The sequence below is a fragment of the Gymnodraco acuticeps genome, unplaced genomic scaffold (assembly GCF_902827175.1).
Source record: "Gymnodraco acuticeps unplaced genomic scaffold, fGymAcu1.1, whole genome shotgun sequence".
Classification (NCBI taxonomy): Eukaryota; Metazoa; Chordata; class Actinopteri; order Perciformes; family Bathydraconidae; genus Gymnodraco; species Gymnodraco acuticeps.
The window spans coordinates 1-15,759 of NW_022991358.1; the positions used below are offsets into that span (position 1 = coordinate 1).

General features: G+C 39.4%; 1 protein-coding gene across 1 annotated transcript in view; it reads left to right on the forward strand.

The window, feature by feature from the left end:
• Positions 1-2,192: 2,192 nt before the first annotated feature.
• Positions 2,193-15,759, forward strand: part of LOC117562794 (protection of telomeres protein 1-like) — a gene marked incomplete at its 5' end in the record, with an annotated part of 47,935 nt that continues 34,368 nt past the window's right edge. The window contains one exon of the mRNA XM_034240689.1: positions 2,193-2,423. Coding sequence (XP_034096580.1) covers positions 2,193-2,423 — 231 coding nt within the window. The remainder of the gene's footprint in view (positions 2,424-15,759) is intronic.

A 15,759-nucleotide genomic window follows, 5' to 3' on the forward strand; every position in this document is an offset into this window, starting at 1 on the left:
GAAGTAGAAAGTACAGGTATTTGAGTTCAACATGTGAGAAGTAGAAAGTACAGGTATTTGAGTTCAACATGAGAAGTAGAAAGTACAGGTATTTGGGTTCAACATGTAAGAAGTAGAAAGTACAGGTATTTGAGTTCAACATGTAAGAAGTAGAAAGTACAGGTATTTGAGTTCAACATGTAAGAAGTAGAAAGTACAGGTATTGGGTTCAACATGTAAGAAGTAGAAAGTACAGGTATTTGAGTTCAACATGTGAGAAGTAGAAAGTACAGGTATTTGTGTTCAACATGTAAGAAGTAGAAAGTACAGGTATTGGGTTCAACATGTGAGAAGTAGAAAGTACAGGTATTTGGTTCAACATGTAAGAAGTAGAAAGTACAGGTATTTGAGTTCAACATGAGAAGTAGAAAGTACAGGTATTAGTGTTCAACATGTAAGAAGTAGAAAGTACAGGTATTTGAGTTCAACATGTAAGAAGTAGAAAGTACAGGTATTTGAGTTCAACATGTAAGAAGTAGAAAGTACAGGTATTTGGGTTCAACATGTAAGAAGTAGAAAGTACAGGTATTTTCGTTCAACATGTAAGAAGTAGAAAGTACAGATATTTGAGTTCAACATGTGAGAAGTAGAAAGTACAGGTATTTGGGTTCAACATGTAAGAAGTAGAAAGTACAGGTATTTGAGTTCAACATGTAAGAAGTAGAAAGTACAGGTTTGTGTTCAACATGTAAGAAGTAGAAAGTACAGGTATTTGGTTCAACATGTAAGAAGTAGAAAGTACAGGTATTGTGTCAACATGTAAGAAGTAGAAAGTACAGGTATTGTGTTCAACATGTAAGAAGTAGAAAGTACAGGTATTTGAGTTCAACATGTGAGAAGTAGAAAGTACAGGTATTTGAGTTCAACATGTGAGAAGTAAGGAAAGTACAGGTATTTGAGTTCAACATGTAAGAAGTAGAAAGTACAGGTATTTGAGTTCAAACATGTAAGAAGTAGAAAGTACAGGTATTTGGGTTCAACATGTAAGAAGTAGAAAGTACAGGTATTTGAGTTCAACATGTAAGAAGTAGAAAGTACAGGTATTTGAGATCAACATGTGAGAAGTAGAAAGTACAGGTATTTGAGTTCAACATGTAAGAAGTAGAAAGTACAGGTATTTGAGTTCAACATGTAAGAAGTAGAAAGTACAGGTATTTGGGTTCAACATGTAAGAAGTAGAAAGTACAGGTATTTGAGTTCAACATGTGAGAAGTAGAAAGTACAGGTATTTGAGTTCAACATGTAAGAAGTAGAAAGTACAGGTATTTGGGTTCAACATGTAAGAAGTAGAAAGTACAGGTATTTGAGTTCAACATGTAAGAAGTAGAAAGTACAGGTATTTGAGTTCAACATGTAAGAAGTAGAAAGTACAGGTATTTGTGTTCAACATGTAAGAAGTAGAAAGTACAGGTATTTGTGTTCAACGTGTAAGAAGTAGAAAGTAAAGGTATTTGGGTTCAACATGTAAGAAGTAGAAAGTACAGGTATTTGTGTTCAACGTGTAAGAAGTAGAAAGTAAAGGTATTTGGGTTCAACATGTAAGAAGTAGAAAGTACAGGTATTTGAGTTCAACATGTGAGAAGTAGAAAGTACAGGTATTTGTGTTCAACATGTGAGAAGTAGAAAGTACAGGTATTTGAGTTCAACATGTAAGAAGTAGAAAGTACAGGTATTTGTGTTCAACATGTAAGAAGTAGAAAGTACAGGTATTTGTGTTCAACATGTAAGAAGTAGAAAGTACAGGTATTTGTGTTCAACATGTAAGAAGTAGAAAGTACAGGTATTTGGGTTCAACATGTAGAAGTAGAAAAGTACAGGTATTTGTGTTCAACATGTAAGAAGTAGAAAGTTACAGGTATTTGTGTTCAACATGTGAGAAGTAGAAAGTACAGGTATTGGGTTCAACATGAAAGAAGTAGAAAGTACAGGTATTGTGTTCAACATGTAAGAAGTAGAAAGTACAGGTATTTGTGTTCAACATGTAAGAAGTAGAAAGTACAGGTATTTGGGTTCAACATGTAAGAAGTAGAAAGTACAGGTATTTGGGTTCAACATGTAAGAAGTAGAAAGTAAAAACTCGTCAGAAAAATAAGTAGTGGAGTAAAGTACTGATACCAGAAACATGTACTTAAGTACAGTAACGAAGTCTTTGAACTCCACTACTTCCACCTCTGGTTCTCTTTATACATCGATGCCCTGGAGTCTTATTGTCCTGTGTTTGTCTCCAGGTGTGGGACGGGACCAGAAGTGCTTACACTCTGCCTAAGGTGATCGTGGAGCCTGACACCACGGAGGGACCGTCCTCTTTCCCCCCGGAGAGAGAGAGGCTCATCGCAAACATCCTCGTCTACGACAACCACGTGGAGTACGCTCGGCAGCTGAAGGTCAGAGCAACACAATATCTTACAAAGGCTTGAGTTCATAGTTTAATGTCTTTCCTGCCAGTGGCCATCAAACTCTATAACTCTTCACCCTTCAGTAAAGGGAACTTCCACACCAACACTATGTGCAATATAAATATCATTACAAAACACTTGCTGCTATATAACATGTGCAATATCATTATTATTAATAATGTTCTATGATAACGTGCGATTACGTACCTGGCAATACGTTGTTTGCACTACTAAATACTGTTAATATTTACTTCATTATGTGACCGTCTCTATTTCCTGTAGATATTTAATTGTTCTTTTACTGCAGTTTTATTATTATGCTGCTGTGTTTATTGTATTTTTGTAACTCTGGCACAACAATTTCCTTCAGGATAAATAGAGTCTTATCTTATCTCTCTTATCTTTATTAAGATATTAATATTAATATTAATCACGAATACTCCTCATTGAAGAGAGTTCATTCAATATTTTCACCAAATGCCTCTTGCATTAATGCAATAGTTCTCAAAGTGGGGGGCGCAGAAGCATGACAGGGGGGTGCGAGAGACCAGGAGGAAAAATGGTTATTTAAAAAAAAAAAAAATTAAAAAAAGAATTGATTCGAAAATAATATAATACAGTACTATGACGTCTGGTTCTCTGTGTTTCATTAAAGCTCGGCTCTGTGTGTGTGTGGAACGAGCCATTTTGTGTGAGTGCGCGAGCGAGAGAGAGAGAGAGAGAGAGAGCGCACCGGTACCGGAGATCGTTGTTGTTAGCTTCTGGTGCTAGCAAGCTACGCTAACGGATATAAGGAGTTTTTTCAACAACAAAGTGGAGGAGAGTCCTCTCCTGTCAGACTGAGAGACTCAGTGAGCTAAAGGACTCTCAGCGTTATCTCAGTGGGTCTCAAACGTTTTGGTCACCATTAATGTCATCAATTATTTCTGAGGCACACATTTATATGATCATTATAGTTATACAAAAATAAGAGAATAAATGAAAAACAGGTATGAAATACTATATAACAGTAAAACATGAATAAAGTTTAAAAGGGGAGTGATTTGTAAAATATCCATAAAGAAAAAGTAAATCTGTTTACAGTTCTGTTTCAAATGGGTGTTGAGAGATGTATCCATAGATCTCTTCATGTTGCTCTCAAAGTGCACCAGATTGATGCTTTTAACTTTAATATTTAAAAATAAATCTTCCCGGGGGAGCATGCCCCGGACCCCCCTATGTGAGGTCCACACACCACCTATAAAAATATCACTTTACCCCTGCTTACACCTATATGCCGTGAGCTGATTATCGAGCCTTCATTGTAACTGTCACACTGTGTGTGTGGGGGTTGTTGCAGTAGAAAGTTCCACTGTAGCGCCCGGTACATTAATGGGAAACCCTAAATGTTTGAGCACCCTCTATGAAACGTCAAGCTACCCCACAGCACCCCCAAAATAAATCTCTGGCGCCGCCACTGAGCCTGACTATTTGTGTTGGGGGGCCCGACTTTTTTTTTTTCTCCAAAGGGGGGACCTGACAGAAAAGGTTTGAGAACCACTGCATTAATGTCACACAGATCAGGATCGATATTCACAACATCTTTTGGTCAGGATGACGCTGTATTACACTTTATCTGACGCTTTTATCTAAAGCAACTTACAAAATCAGCTATAAGGTTACAAACTCAAAACAGCAGGAAGCAAGCAGGCACATCAGCTTCAAAAAAGCCTTTTAAGTTGTCAATACGAAAATGAGAAGTGTGTTTTTTGTATTATTCATATATTTTAATTTGCCATGGTGCTTTCAAAACAAAGGTTTTCAGTCTGTGATGCTCAGAACAGATGCACTGCTCGGAAATGAATGAAACATTCTCGCTTTTCTGTTTCTGTAATGAACTTTTCGAAGCTTCTTCTGTTGACTTGAATAGTTCACTAAATAAGAAAGAAACTCATACTGCTGACTAGCGCTTGATCTATTAGCGATGTTTACCAATTGAATTAGTCCAACAACACAAACCCAATCTCAAAATGTTTGAATGATTGCTTGGTTTTCATGGATCACCAGAAACAGAACGATTTGACTGTTAGACTTGATTTCTGTGTGATTTGGTGTTAATATCTGGCACATATGTTCAGACATGTTGAACCTATAACATGGATGTGACTCTCCACTCTTCCCACTCCCAAGAAAGGTCAGCAATACAATGCAAAAATCTTCAAAACCAGATGTTTCATTTATACCTTCAGGAACACACAAACAAAAACAACCCTAAACGTTTAAACAAAAACCAAACAAAAGCCTCTGACCTGAGCTCCTCCTCTCATAACAGGGACAGAGGGTCTAAGGACAGAGGGTCTAAGGACAGAGGGTCTAAGGACAGAGGGGGTCGTTTTTCTCATACTGATACTCTGAACAATCTGTGCTGTTGTATTTGCTGTAAAGTGTCTCTACTGTAGGCTATTTTTATTATATGTACAGCACTTTGGCTCCACCAAAAATCGTTTATAAATGTGCTATATAAATAAAACTTGATTTGATTTGATAACACATTAGAAAACAGGGTTAAAAAGAACCTTCTTTTCACCCTTACTACGGCTTTTATTGTAAAAACGGTTTGCATCCGTACATGATGTGTCCAACTATGATATTGAGTGTGTACAAACAAACAAATGAAAGTCCTAAGAAGAGTTGGAGGAAGACGGCTCACAGTTTCAGTCAATATTTCTGGTAAATAAAAGATAAACCCGAGCCGGTGTGTCGAGCTCAGTGAGATTACAGAGTGAGACGCAGAGATTGTTTCTGATGCAACCTGCTGATTGCACACGGATTGATCAGATACAACAGGAATCAGTCGGGGTTAGTTGCTCTGTTCGATGTTTGACCCTGCAGGGATGGATCGTGGAGCCAGAGATGCATTCATGTTTGTTTTGAGTTGAATATGTATGTGGTGCTGGGATAGTCAGTTGGAAATGAAAGGCTCAGTGTTTACGGTGTTAAGAAACTGTACCAACGGCTGAAACTGGGACGACATTTAAGCGTACCTTAAAAATGACGGCACTGATCGAGGTTTTCTGTAAATGTCCAAGTCTGTTTGCGTTTACTTCCTGTCTGTCTTCTTCTGCTGTTCCCTTTAGTGTTTACTTCCTGTCTGTCTTCTTCTGCTGTTCACTTAAGTGTTTAATTACTGTCTGTCTTCTTCTGCTGTTCACTTAAGTGTTTACTTCCTGTCTGTCTTCTTCTGCTGTTCACTTAAGTGTTTAATTACTGTCTGTCTTCTTCTGCTGTTCACTTAAGTGTTTACTTCCTGTCTGACTTATTCTGCTGTTCCCTTAAGTGTTTACTTCCTGTCTGTCTTCTTCTGCTGTTCACTTAAGTGTTTAATTCCTGTCTGTCTTCTTCTGCTGTTCACTTAAGTGTTTAATTCCTGTCTGTCTTCTTCTGCTGTTCCCTTTAGTGTTTACTTACTTCCTGTCTGTCTTCTTCTGCTGTTCCCTTTAGTGTTTACTTCCTGTATGTCTGTCTTCTTCTGCTGTTCCCTTTAGTGTTTACTTCCTGTCTTTTTGTCTTCTTCTATTATTCCCGTTAGTGTTTACTTCCTGTCTGTCTTCTTCTGCTGTTTCCGTTAGTGTTTACCTCCTGTCTGTCTGTCTTCTTCTATTGTTTCCGTTCGTGTTTACTTCCTGTCTGTCTTCTTATATTGTTCCCTTCAGTGTTTACTTCCTGTCTGTCTTCTTCTGCTGTTCCCTTCAGTGTTTACTTCCTGTCTGTCTTCTTCTGCTGTTCCCGTTAGTGTTTACTTCCTGTCTGTCTTCTTCTGCTGTTCCCGTTAGTGTTTACTTCCTGTCTGTCTTCTTCTGCTGTTCCCTTCAGTGTTTACTTCCTGCCTGCCTGTCTTCTTCTATTGTTTCCGTTCGTGTTTACTTCCTGTCTGTCTTCTTCTATTGTTCCCTTCAGTGTTTTCCTCTTTCCTTCTCTTGTGCTCTTTTCTATAGAGTGGACGTTAAATTAACCGGACTTCCTTATATGACGGGACATCTCTTGATCAGAACGTTCTCCTGAGCAGAGGCCACAGATAGTTCCAAATAGACCAATCAGCATTGAGTATTCAACCGAGCAGTGTGGGAATTTAATTTAAACCATCAAATCCTGAGATCAAACTTTACCACGGACCTTCAGACTGTATCCACTCTTGACTGTACAGAACATCATTGACCTCTGTCTTCTTGTTAATCACTTATTTCTGTCTCTGATCTGCAAACAGCTTTTACTCCCAGCGCCTCCGGCTCACCTCAGATCAAACGCCTCACAATAATCAGTGTGGGTTTTAGAAAAAGATGCAATCTGAGATCTCGGTTCGCTCTTCTCCGTCTCACCTGCGTTGTTTTGGAAGTGAAACTGCAGCTTTGATCCTCTTTGCTCCTCTTATCAGCGCTGCAGACACGGGCTCATTTACATACGCTCCGCAGACTTTGCTGTCACTTCACATGAAGGAGTTTTACTTCCTAAATACTGTTGTTCAATATCATGTGTGTGAGTTTTCAGTGGTAGGAAAGTGACTAAATACATTAAGTACTTAAGTATCGTTCGTAAGTACAATTTGATAGGAATGCCTTTTTAAAGAGTACGACTGCAACATTTGAAACAAATAACAAATTGAGATTATTTGTGACTGCAATGCAATATGATTCACTGTATTGTAAGGTATCACTTTTTGCATTATGATATTCATTATCCTTGACAAATATATAACAAATATTAAGTGTTTTTCACACTCACAGATAATATTCCAGCTATATAGAAACAGATATACAGCTACAAGGTTGTATAGAGATACGTAAGCATTTAACCATAGTGTACTTACAAGTAGGTGGAACATTGATAAATACATACATGTCTAAATATGATATTATTCCCTATTCCCTGTGTGTGTGTGTGTGTGTGTGTGTGTGTGTGTGTGTGTGTGTGTGTGTGTGTGTGTGTGTGTGTGTGTGTGTGTGTGTGTGTGTGTGTGTGTGTGTGTGTGTGTGTGTGTGTGTGTGTGTGTGTGTGTGTGTGTGTGTGTGTGTGTGTGTGTGTGTGTGTGTGTGTGTGTGTGTGTGTGTGTGTGTGGAGGAAACATCTATCTTTATCAGGGCTGTAAGTCATAAATCACACTGTGTTTGTCGCAGAATCACATTGAATTACAGACACACACACACACACACACTGCTGTATAGTTGTCAGTCCTGTTTTATCTCAGACAGGATTTATTACTGAGCTCTGTTGAGCACATCAGACCCTAAATGCATCGTTGTAGGCAATTCACACTGACAACAGTTTTTAAAGCATTTCTTAAGCTTATTACATTTCGGTCACAGTTAACAGTCCACACACTTAAAGGGAGGTAAACTTCATGTGACCCCTTCTGTTTTATTTGTATCTGCAAGTTTTTGTTTTACCTCAACCAAAGGAAAGAGTGGATATGTTTTCAGCTCAGCTTGTTCTGTCTGTTTGGAGGAATATAAAAAACTTTGGGCACAGTTTTCATGAAACTTGGTTACACGTGCAAAGTCCTTTTTACTGTTTCAAGCTACACCCTTCTGACAAGTTGCAAAACGTTTTAACATAGCTTCCTTGGCAGAAGTAAATATTATTAAGGGGGACTTTAGAGCTTTATTTTCTGTCGTGGGACATTTCTGTATCACAATGATTTGCAAACACTTTCTGAACTAACAAACTGACTCCTTGTGATTACATGTGTCAGGTCACATCTGCACCTGCAAAGACGTAAGTACCTCCTGGAGACTTAGAAAAGTCAAGCTGTTCTTTATGTGCTACTCCCATAACTTCAGCAAGGATGCAAGTCTTTGAAAAGATTAAAGTGACGTGCATGCCACCAAACTCTAGTTACTTAAATGCATTATAGAGACCATGGGGTCCGTCTACTTGCATGCAAACATAAAAGTGTAAATGGGAATTTTCTTTTCGATGATTTCAAAGTTCGGTGTGTTATGCTTCCCAAAGTCACCACCTTGTCATGGAAGTACTTTCATAAAAAGGACATTTCTCTCTTACATGCAGCACTTATCAAATGACTATCTTTATAAAGTTCCCCTCCTGTGTAAAAGCTCTCTTTCCTCGAATGACAGAGTATTATGTACGAACAGTTCCTGCAATCACAGCCATGAATGTCCTTTCTCTTTCTTTCTGTGTGTTATTCTTAGTGTTTACAACACCCTGATGTCTTTGTCCTTTTGGTTTTTGGACATGGTAATCAGCATTGCATGGCCTGTGGAGCGACAGGGGGAGAGCTCATTTGTCCTTTTATTTCTTCCAAGGACATCCACCCTGTAATAATCACAAATAACTCCTCTAACAGGATAAATCAGTGAATTATAGCTGTGGAAACCAGCCTGCTCTGACCTCCCACACAGCCTCCGCTGCTGTTTGACTTCACACACAGGAATCTGTTTGAGGACGTATGAGTTTGTCCTCTGGGTACTTTCAGTCGCTTTCTGTTGTTTCTTTATTTGCTCCGATACATCTTCTATACCGGAGGGTCCAAACACTGCTGCCAGGCTTTTATTCAGAGAGATTGCTCTTCTCTTTTTGCTTGATACCTTTTGCTTTTGGTGCACAATAACAATACTATTACTGTTAATGCAGGACTTTGACTTGTAATAGAGTATTTCTGCATTGCTACTTTTACTTAAACACAACGTATTTGCTCATTTTCAGGTTCATATTTGTGTTGCTTAATATTAACTTAAAGAGGCCCTATTATACTTTTGGAGGGTTTCCCTTTCCTGTAGTTTCTCTCCCACACACTGCCTGAAACGCCTCCTTTGGACTCCTTTGTTTACTTCCTGAACATAGTGACATCACTATGTAACACTCGCGCTTCTATTGGCTAGCGCTCCAACAAATTGTAAGTGATAGGATAAGTGGCGGGACATCTCTAAGCGGTTGACCAATTACAACAGAGTCGGCCAGCTTTCAGACAGAGGGTGAAAAGAGGTGCTGCAGCACAGGCAGTATGAGACAAATAAAGAGCTTTTTGAATATTGAAGCATGGAGACATGTAGAGACACTACATACTGATATACACCTGAACATCAGCAGGAGAGGACTCTTTAAAGTAGAGACACTACATACTGATATACAGCTGAACATCAGCAGGAGAGGACTCTTTAAAGTAGAGACACTACATACTGATATACACCTGAACATCAGCAGGAGAGGACTCTTTAAAGTTAGAGACACTACATACTGATATACAGCTGAACATCAGCAGGAGAGACTCTTTAAAGTAGAGACAGCTACATACTGATATACAGCTGAACATCAGCAGGAGAGGACTCTTTAAAGTAGAGACACTACATACTGATATACACCTGAACATCAGCAGGAGAGGACTCTTTAAAGTAGAGACACTACATACTGATATACACCTGAACATCAGCAGGAGAGGACTCTTTAAAGTAGAGACACTACATACTGATATACACCTGAACATCAGCAGGAGAGGACTCTTAAAGTAGAGACACTACATACTGATATACACCTGAACATCAGCAGGAGAGGACTCTTTAAAGTAGAGACACTACATACTGATATACACCTGAACATCAGCAGGAGAGGACTCTTTAAAGTAGAGACACTACATACTGATATACACCTGAACATCAGCAGGAGAGGACTCTTTAAAGTAGAGACACTACATACTGATATACACCTGAAGATCAGCAGGAGAGGACTCTTTAAAGTAGAGACACTACATACTGATATACACCTGAACATCAGCAGGAGAGGACTCTTTAAAGTAGAGACACTACATACTGATATACACCTGAACATCATCAGGAGAGGACTCTTTAAAGTAGAGGACACTACATACTGATATACACCTGAACATCAGCAGGAGAGGACTCTTTAAAGTAGAGACACTACATACTGATATACACCTGAACATCAGCAGGAGAGGACTCTTTAAAGTAGAGCCACTACATACTGATATACACCTGAAATCATCAGGAGAGGACTCTTTAAAGTAGAGACACTACATACTGATATACACCTGAACATCAGCAGGAGAGAACTCTTTAAAGTAGAGACACTACATACTGATATACACCTGAACATCAGCAGGAGAGGACTCTTTAAAGTAGAGACACTACATACTGATATACACCTGAACATCAGCAGGAGAGGACTCTTTAAAGTAGAGACAGTACATACTGAGATACACCTGAACATCAGCAGGAGAGGACTCTTTAAAGTAGAGACACTACATACTGATATACACCTGAACATCAGCAGGAGAGGACTCTTTAAAGTAGAGACACTACATACTGATATACACCTGATCATCAGCAGGAGAGGACTCTTTAAAGTAGAGACACTACATGCTGATATACACCTGAACATCAGCAGGAGAGGACTCTTTAAAGTAGAGACACTACATACTGATATACAGCTGAACATCAGCAGGAGAGGACTCTTTAAAGTAGAGACACTACATACTGATATACACCTGAACATCAGCAGGAGAGGACTCTTTAAAGTAGAGACACTACATACTGATATACACCTGAACATCAGCAGGAGAGGACTCTTTAAAGTAGAGACACTACATACTGATATACACCTGCACATCAGCAGGAGAGGACTCTTTAAAGTAGAGACACTACATACTGATATACACCTGAACATCAGCAGGAGAGGACTCTTTAAAGTAGAGACACTACATGCTGATATACACCTGAACATCAGCAGGAGAGGACTCTTTAAAGTAGAGACACTACATACTGATATACACCTGAACATCAGCTGGAGAGCACTCTTTAAAGTAGAGACACTACATACTGATATACACCTGAACATCAGTAGGAGAGGACTCTTTAAAGTAGAGACACTACATACTGATATACACATGAACATCAGCAGGAGAGGACTCTTAAATGAAAATAATATAAAAGGGCTATACAAATGTAGTATATATAGAGTATCTATTGAATACAATACATGAAATGAATAGAATAGAATAATACTATCAAAAAATATAAAAACATTGGATACTATATAAGTTTTACTGTATGCCGTTTTTTTATTGAAATCTAAATGCAATGAGGTAGCTGGGAGTACAATCAGTACAAATCATTTGAATGGGAAAAACTGTGCTAGTCAGGCTAAATAATCGTAATTAAATATAACAATAAATGCAATTTTCTAACTAATTATCCACTTTTGTTATGAGTTAATTTACGGCTAGAAACCTTGAGAGTTCATCATAAAGAGGCATTATTATTCCCTGTTTGAGCTTGTGTTATAAATTAACTAAACAAAAAGAAAAATGCTTGAGGTGCAATATTCAATTGTTTAGTAATGGAGTTTTAAAAAAACACTGGGAGCTTAGTTATCTTCTTGTGGAGAATTAATTAGTGAGTTGACTATTTCAATGCTGACAGAAAATGACTCGAATATCTCTGATTAATATTTGCTTGATTAAACAATCCCTCGCCTAAGTTAAGTTAATTTCTTCTCATTCATTTTCCTAATTAAGGCTCTATGAAGTGATCATTTGTCGCTTGTTGTCATCGAGCCGTTTAAATGTCGAGTGTGTGAGGCTGAGTGGGGTTTATTTTTTCTGGGACGCACATCCACACTCGACCCCGGAGGCGTTAAAGAGCTCTTCACAATCAAACGCGGCTCATTGCACTTTAAGCACATCTAACTGCTGTTAATTTACTGCATCAACACATTATTTCATTTAAAACAACAGGGGAGATAATGATTGTGAAGTTATATGTAGGATAAGACTTTGATGAGGTCACTGCTTTAAATACAGATCAGAGAAAAAGACCATGAAATGAAGCTCTTATAGAGTCATCTATATAATAGAGTGGTGCAGTGATGACGTATTATTGTAGGCCGAACAGGAAGTTACCACAGCAAGCGGTCCTCTGACTAAAAGCAATGGGTTTTTTTTTTTGGCTTTATAGCCTAACGTTAGGCTATAAAGGAATTACAGCACGGTCACATGACTTCACGTCACCACCGCTAAGCTACAGGTGGCTAATGTTGGGCTATAAAGGAACTACAGCACGGTCACATGACTTCACGTCACCACCGCTAAGCTAAAGGTGGCTAATGTTGGGCTATAAAGGAACTACAGCATGGTCACATGACTTCACGTCACCACCGCTAAGCTAAAGGAGGCTAATGTTGGGCTATAAAGGAACTACAGCACGGTCACATAACTTCACGTCACCACCGCTAAGCTAAAGGAGGCTAATGTTGGGCTATAAAGGAACTAAAGCACGGTCACATAACTTCACGTCACCACCGCTAAGCTAAAGGAGGCTAATGTTGGGCTATAAAGGAACTAAAGCACGGTCACATGACTTCACGTCACCACCGCTAAGCTAAAGGAGGCTAATGTTGGGCTAGCAACCTCCATCTTTTTTTTCTTTTCCAGTGGGGTATTTAGCAGTGGCGAACTGTCAGGGCCTTCAAGGTATTCAGAGAATACCCTGGAACTAACAAAAAAATCGATTTAATTATATAAATAAAATGTATATAAAATGAATAAATGAGAATCATATACTGTATTGTTGATCTGTAATATTACAGTGTTACGTTGATTTGTTTGTCCTTCTCAGTCCATGCACTATGCATTTCAGTGGTTTTGTGTTCGGAAAAAAAAGCAACCAATCACATATTTTTCTGGGTCTCTGGGTAGAGTATCCTTCAACCCAGGGGTCAGCAGCCCCTGGCACTGTAACCAGTGGCACACCAGGAATAAGTGGAATAAGTGGGCAAAATATTTAAATTTTATTTTCGGATCCTCAACGAGACCGCCGCCAGAGCGCGTCTCCCCGTTCCCTGCAGAAGGAAGCCATGCACGCAGCGCAGCCCCGCTCTCTTTAACTCCAGGTGACTTTCTGCCGCTTTGCTCCGTGGTGCTGATCGTTTCACCACGGAGGAAAGCACTTCACAAATTGCAGTACCCATAAGGAGCTGAACACATGCCGCAGTGTTTGCGTGGCTGTGTCTTTAGTTGAAAGCCCAGTGGCGATCTGCTCATCTCTCATCTAAATAATATGCTACAAAGGGGCGGACTGGCCATCTGTGTGTTCTGGAGAATCACAGAACGGACGATCGTCCTTATTATTATGCCGTTCAAACCAATTATTTAAATTTGTTTGTTAAATTCGGCAGCATGTGAGTCGCGCTGACAGGTCCACACACTTTCCCCGCAGCGAGGCTCCTCCCCGCCCTCCTATTGACAGTTCACGAGGGTCAAAACTCCTTGTGTTAACCACAGACCTTATTTCAGGCAGCTAACCAAAAACACGTTAAAAAAAACCGTTGACTTTGAAACAGGGGAATCAAGAAGGGCTAAAAAGCTAACTCATGTCGGGGTTTATCACTCATTCCTGCACCACTCTCTACAGGCCTGAGCATGTAATCAAACTTAGGACAATGAAAATAAATCAGTCATGTGATTCTTGTGAAGTAAAAAGCGTTAATGCTTGAAAAAGTTGGGAAATTATTCAGCATTCCTGTTTTTCCTCTCTATTTTTATATCCCTGGAAGTCTTAAATGCCAACTCATTTCTGGTTTTGATGATGATATTAGAGCGCTTTAGCTTTAGAGCGCGTTTTAGAACTCATTCCACCACCACTCTATAGAGGTACACATTTAAGACCCACTACTTTACTTGTAAGTCCCACAAAGCCAAGGAGGTTGTTCGTCCTTGAGTTGTTGTTGAAACAAAATGCATCAGTCGGTGCGAGATAAAAAACCTGATTGTGATACTTGAGGGTTCGACAGATGAAATTGGTTTTGAAGAGGCAGCAGCTCGTCTTTGTGTCTCCGCCTCCATCGTCCACGTGTTGAATGAAGAGTCATCGGGCCGAGGTCACTGTAACAACAAAGGCAATCAGAATCAGATGAATAACAGGAAAGAGGTATTGTCCCTGAAAACAAATAAAAGCATTACGATTCGATCACCAACACTGTTCAAACTCAACGTCCTGTCTTCATCATCAGGATGGAAACAGACTCCGCCTCCCAGCTGCTGAGCATCAAAAACAAACGTATAACACATTGAATTGTAGTGTTTGGATTCAATGTCAGAATCAGAATACTTTATTTATCGCTGGGGGAAATGTGGTTTTGTATCAGAAACAGGTTTATTACCAAGTAGGTTAACACATAAAATGAATTTGAATTGGTGTTGTGGTGCATACATACAAATAAAACAGAAATTAAGAACACAGATAGTAAACTATTTTAAGAAAACTATAATAACGTAAAAAAAAAAATATATATATACAGTAAAATAAAGCAGTATTTACATTGAATGTGATTGAAATCGTAGAAATGGAATTGGAATAAAATATGTGCAGTAATGAGGATGTTTTCCATTAATATCTTTATTCTATTAAAACCTTTACGCTAAAATAAGATATTAATGGAAAACAAATGTATCCTCTAAATCAGCGTTTCCAACCTGTGTGCCGCGGCCCCCTAGTGGTCCGCATAGGCATTGCAAGTGTGCCGCCAAATATTTCATTTGTGTTTTGTACAGGCTAAAGCAGGGGTGCCCAACCAGTGGATCTGGGGATCTGGGAATCTCCCCGCAATCGACCGGTCGATCGCGGGGAGATTCCCAGTCGATCGCGAGATGTGTCTAAAAATAGAACAACAATATTCTGTTTTATCGTTAATGTCCTATAACATAATCTTCCCGTGCCAGAATAATGCACTTGAGCGCATCAAAGCTTTGTGATTGGCCGGCGTGACCCCATGTGTGGGGGCGTGGCTGGTGGGCAGTGCACTAGTTCGCTGACGTTGTCCGTGGCAACAGGAGTGACAGTCCGCACACACAAGACCGCAATTATGGCAGAAGCAAAAAAGCCCAAAATATATAATTTTCACTCCGAGCGGGAGGATGATTATGTTTGTATCTATTCCAATTCAAAGTCCATCTGTCTGATCTGCAATGCGAGCGTGGCTTTATCGAAGAAGGGTAATTTAGGAGCGGCATTTCAAAACTGCACAAACGCTACGAGACGGAATTCCCTCCTGATTCTGCCCTACGCTCCAAAAGGGGAGGGGCCTGAAAGGACAACTAAACGCACAGCAGTCCATTTTCACCAGGCTCAACAACAAGAGCAAGGCTGCTACCAGAGCATCTTATCGTGTCAGTCACGTTCTTGAGAAACACATGAAGTCTTTCAAAGACGGCGAAGTTGTGAAGGAAGCATTCCTGGAGGCTGCTGACGCGCTTTTGGGGGACAGTAAAAATAACAGAAGCATTTCAACAGGTTTTTGATATAATAAAAACTCAAGTTAG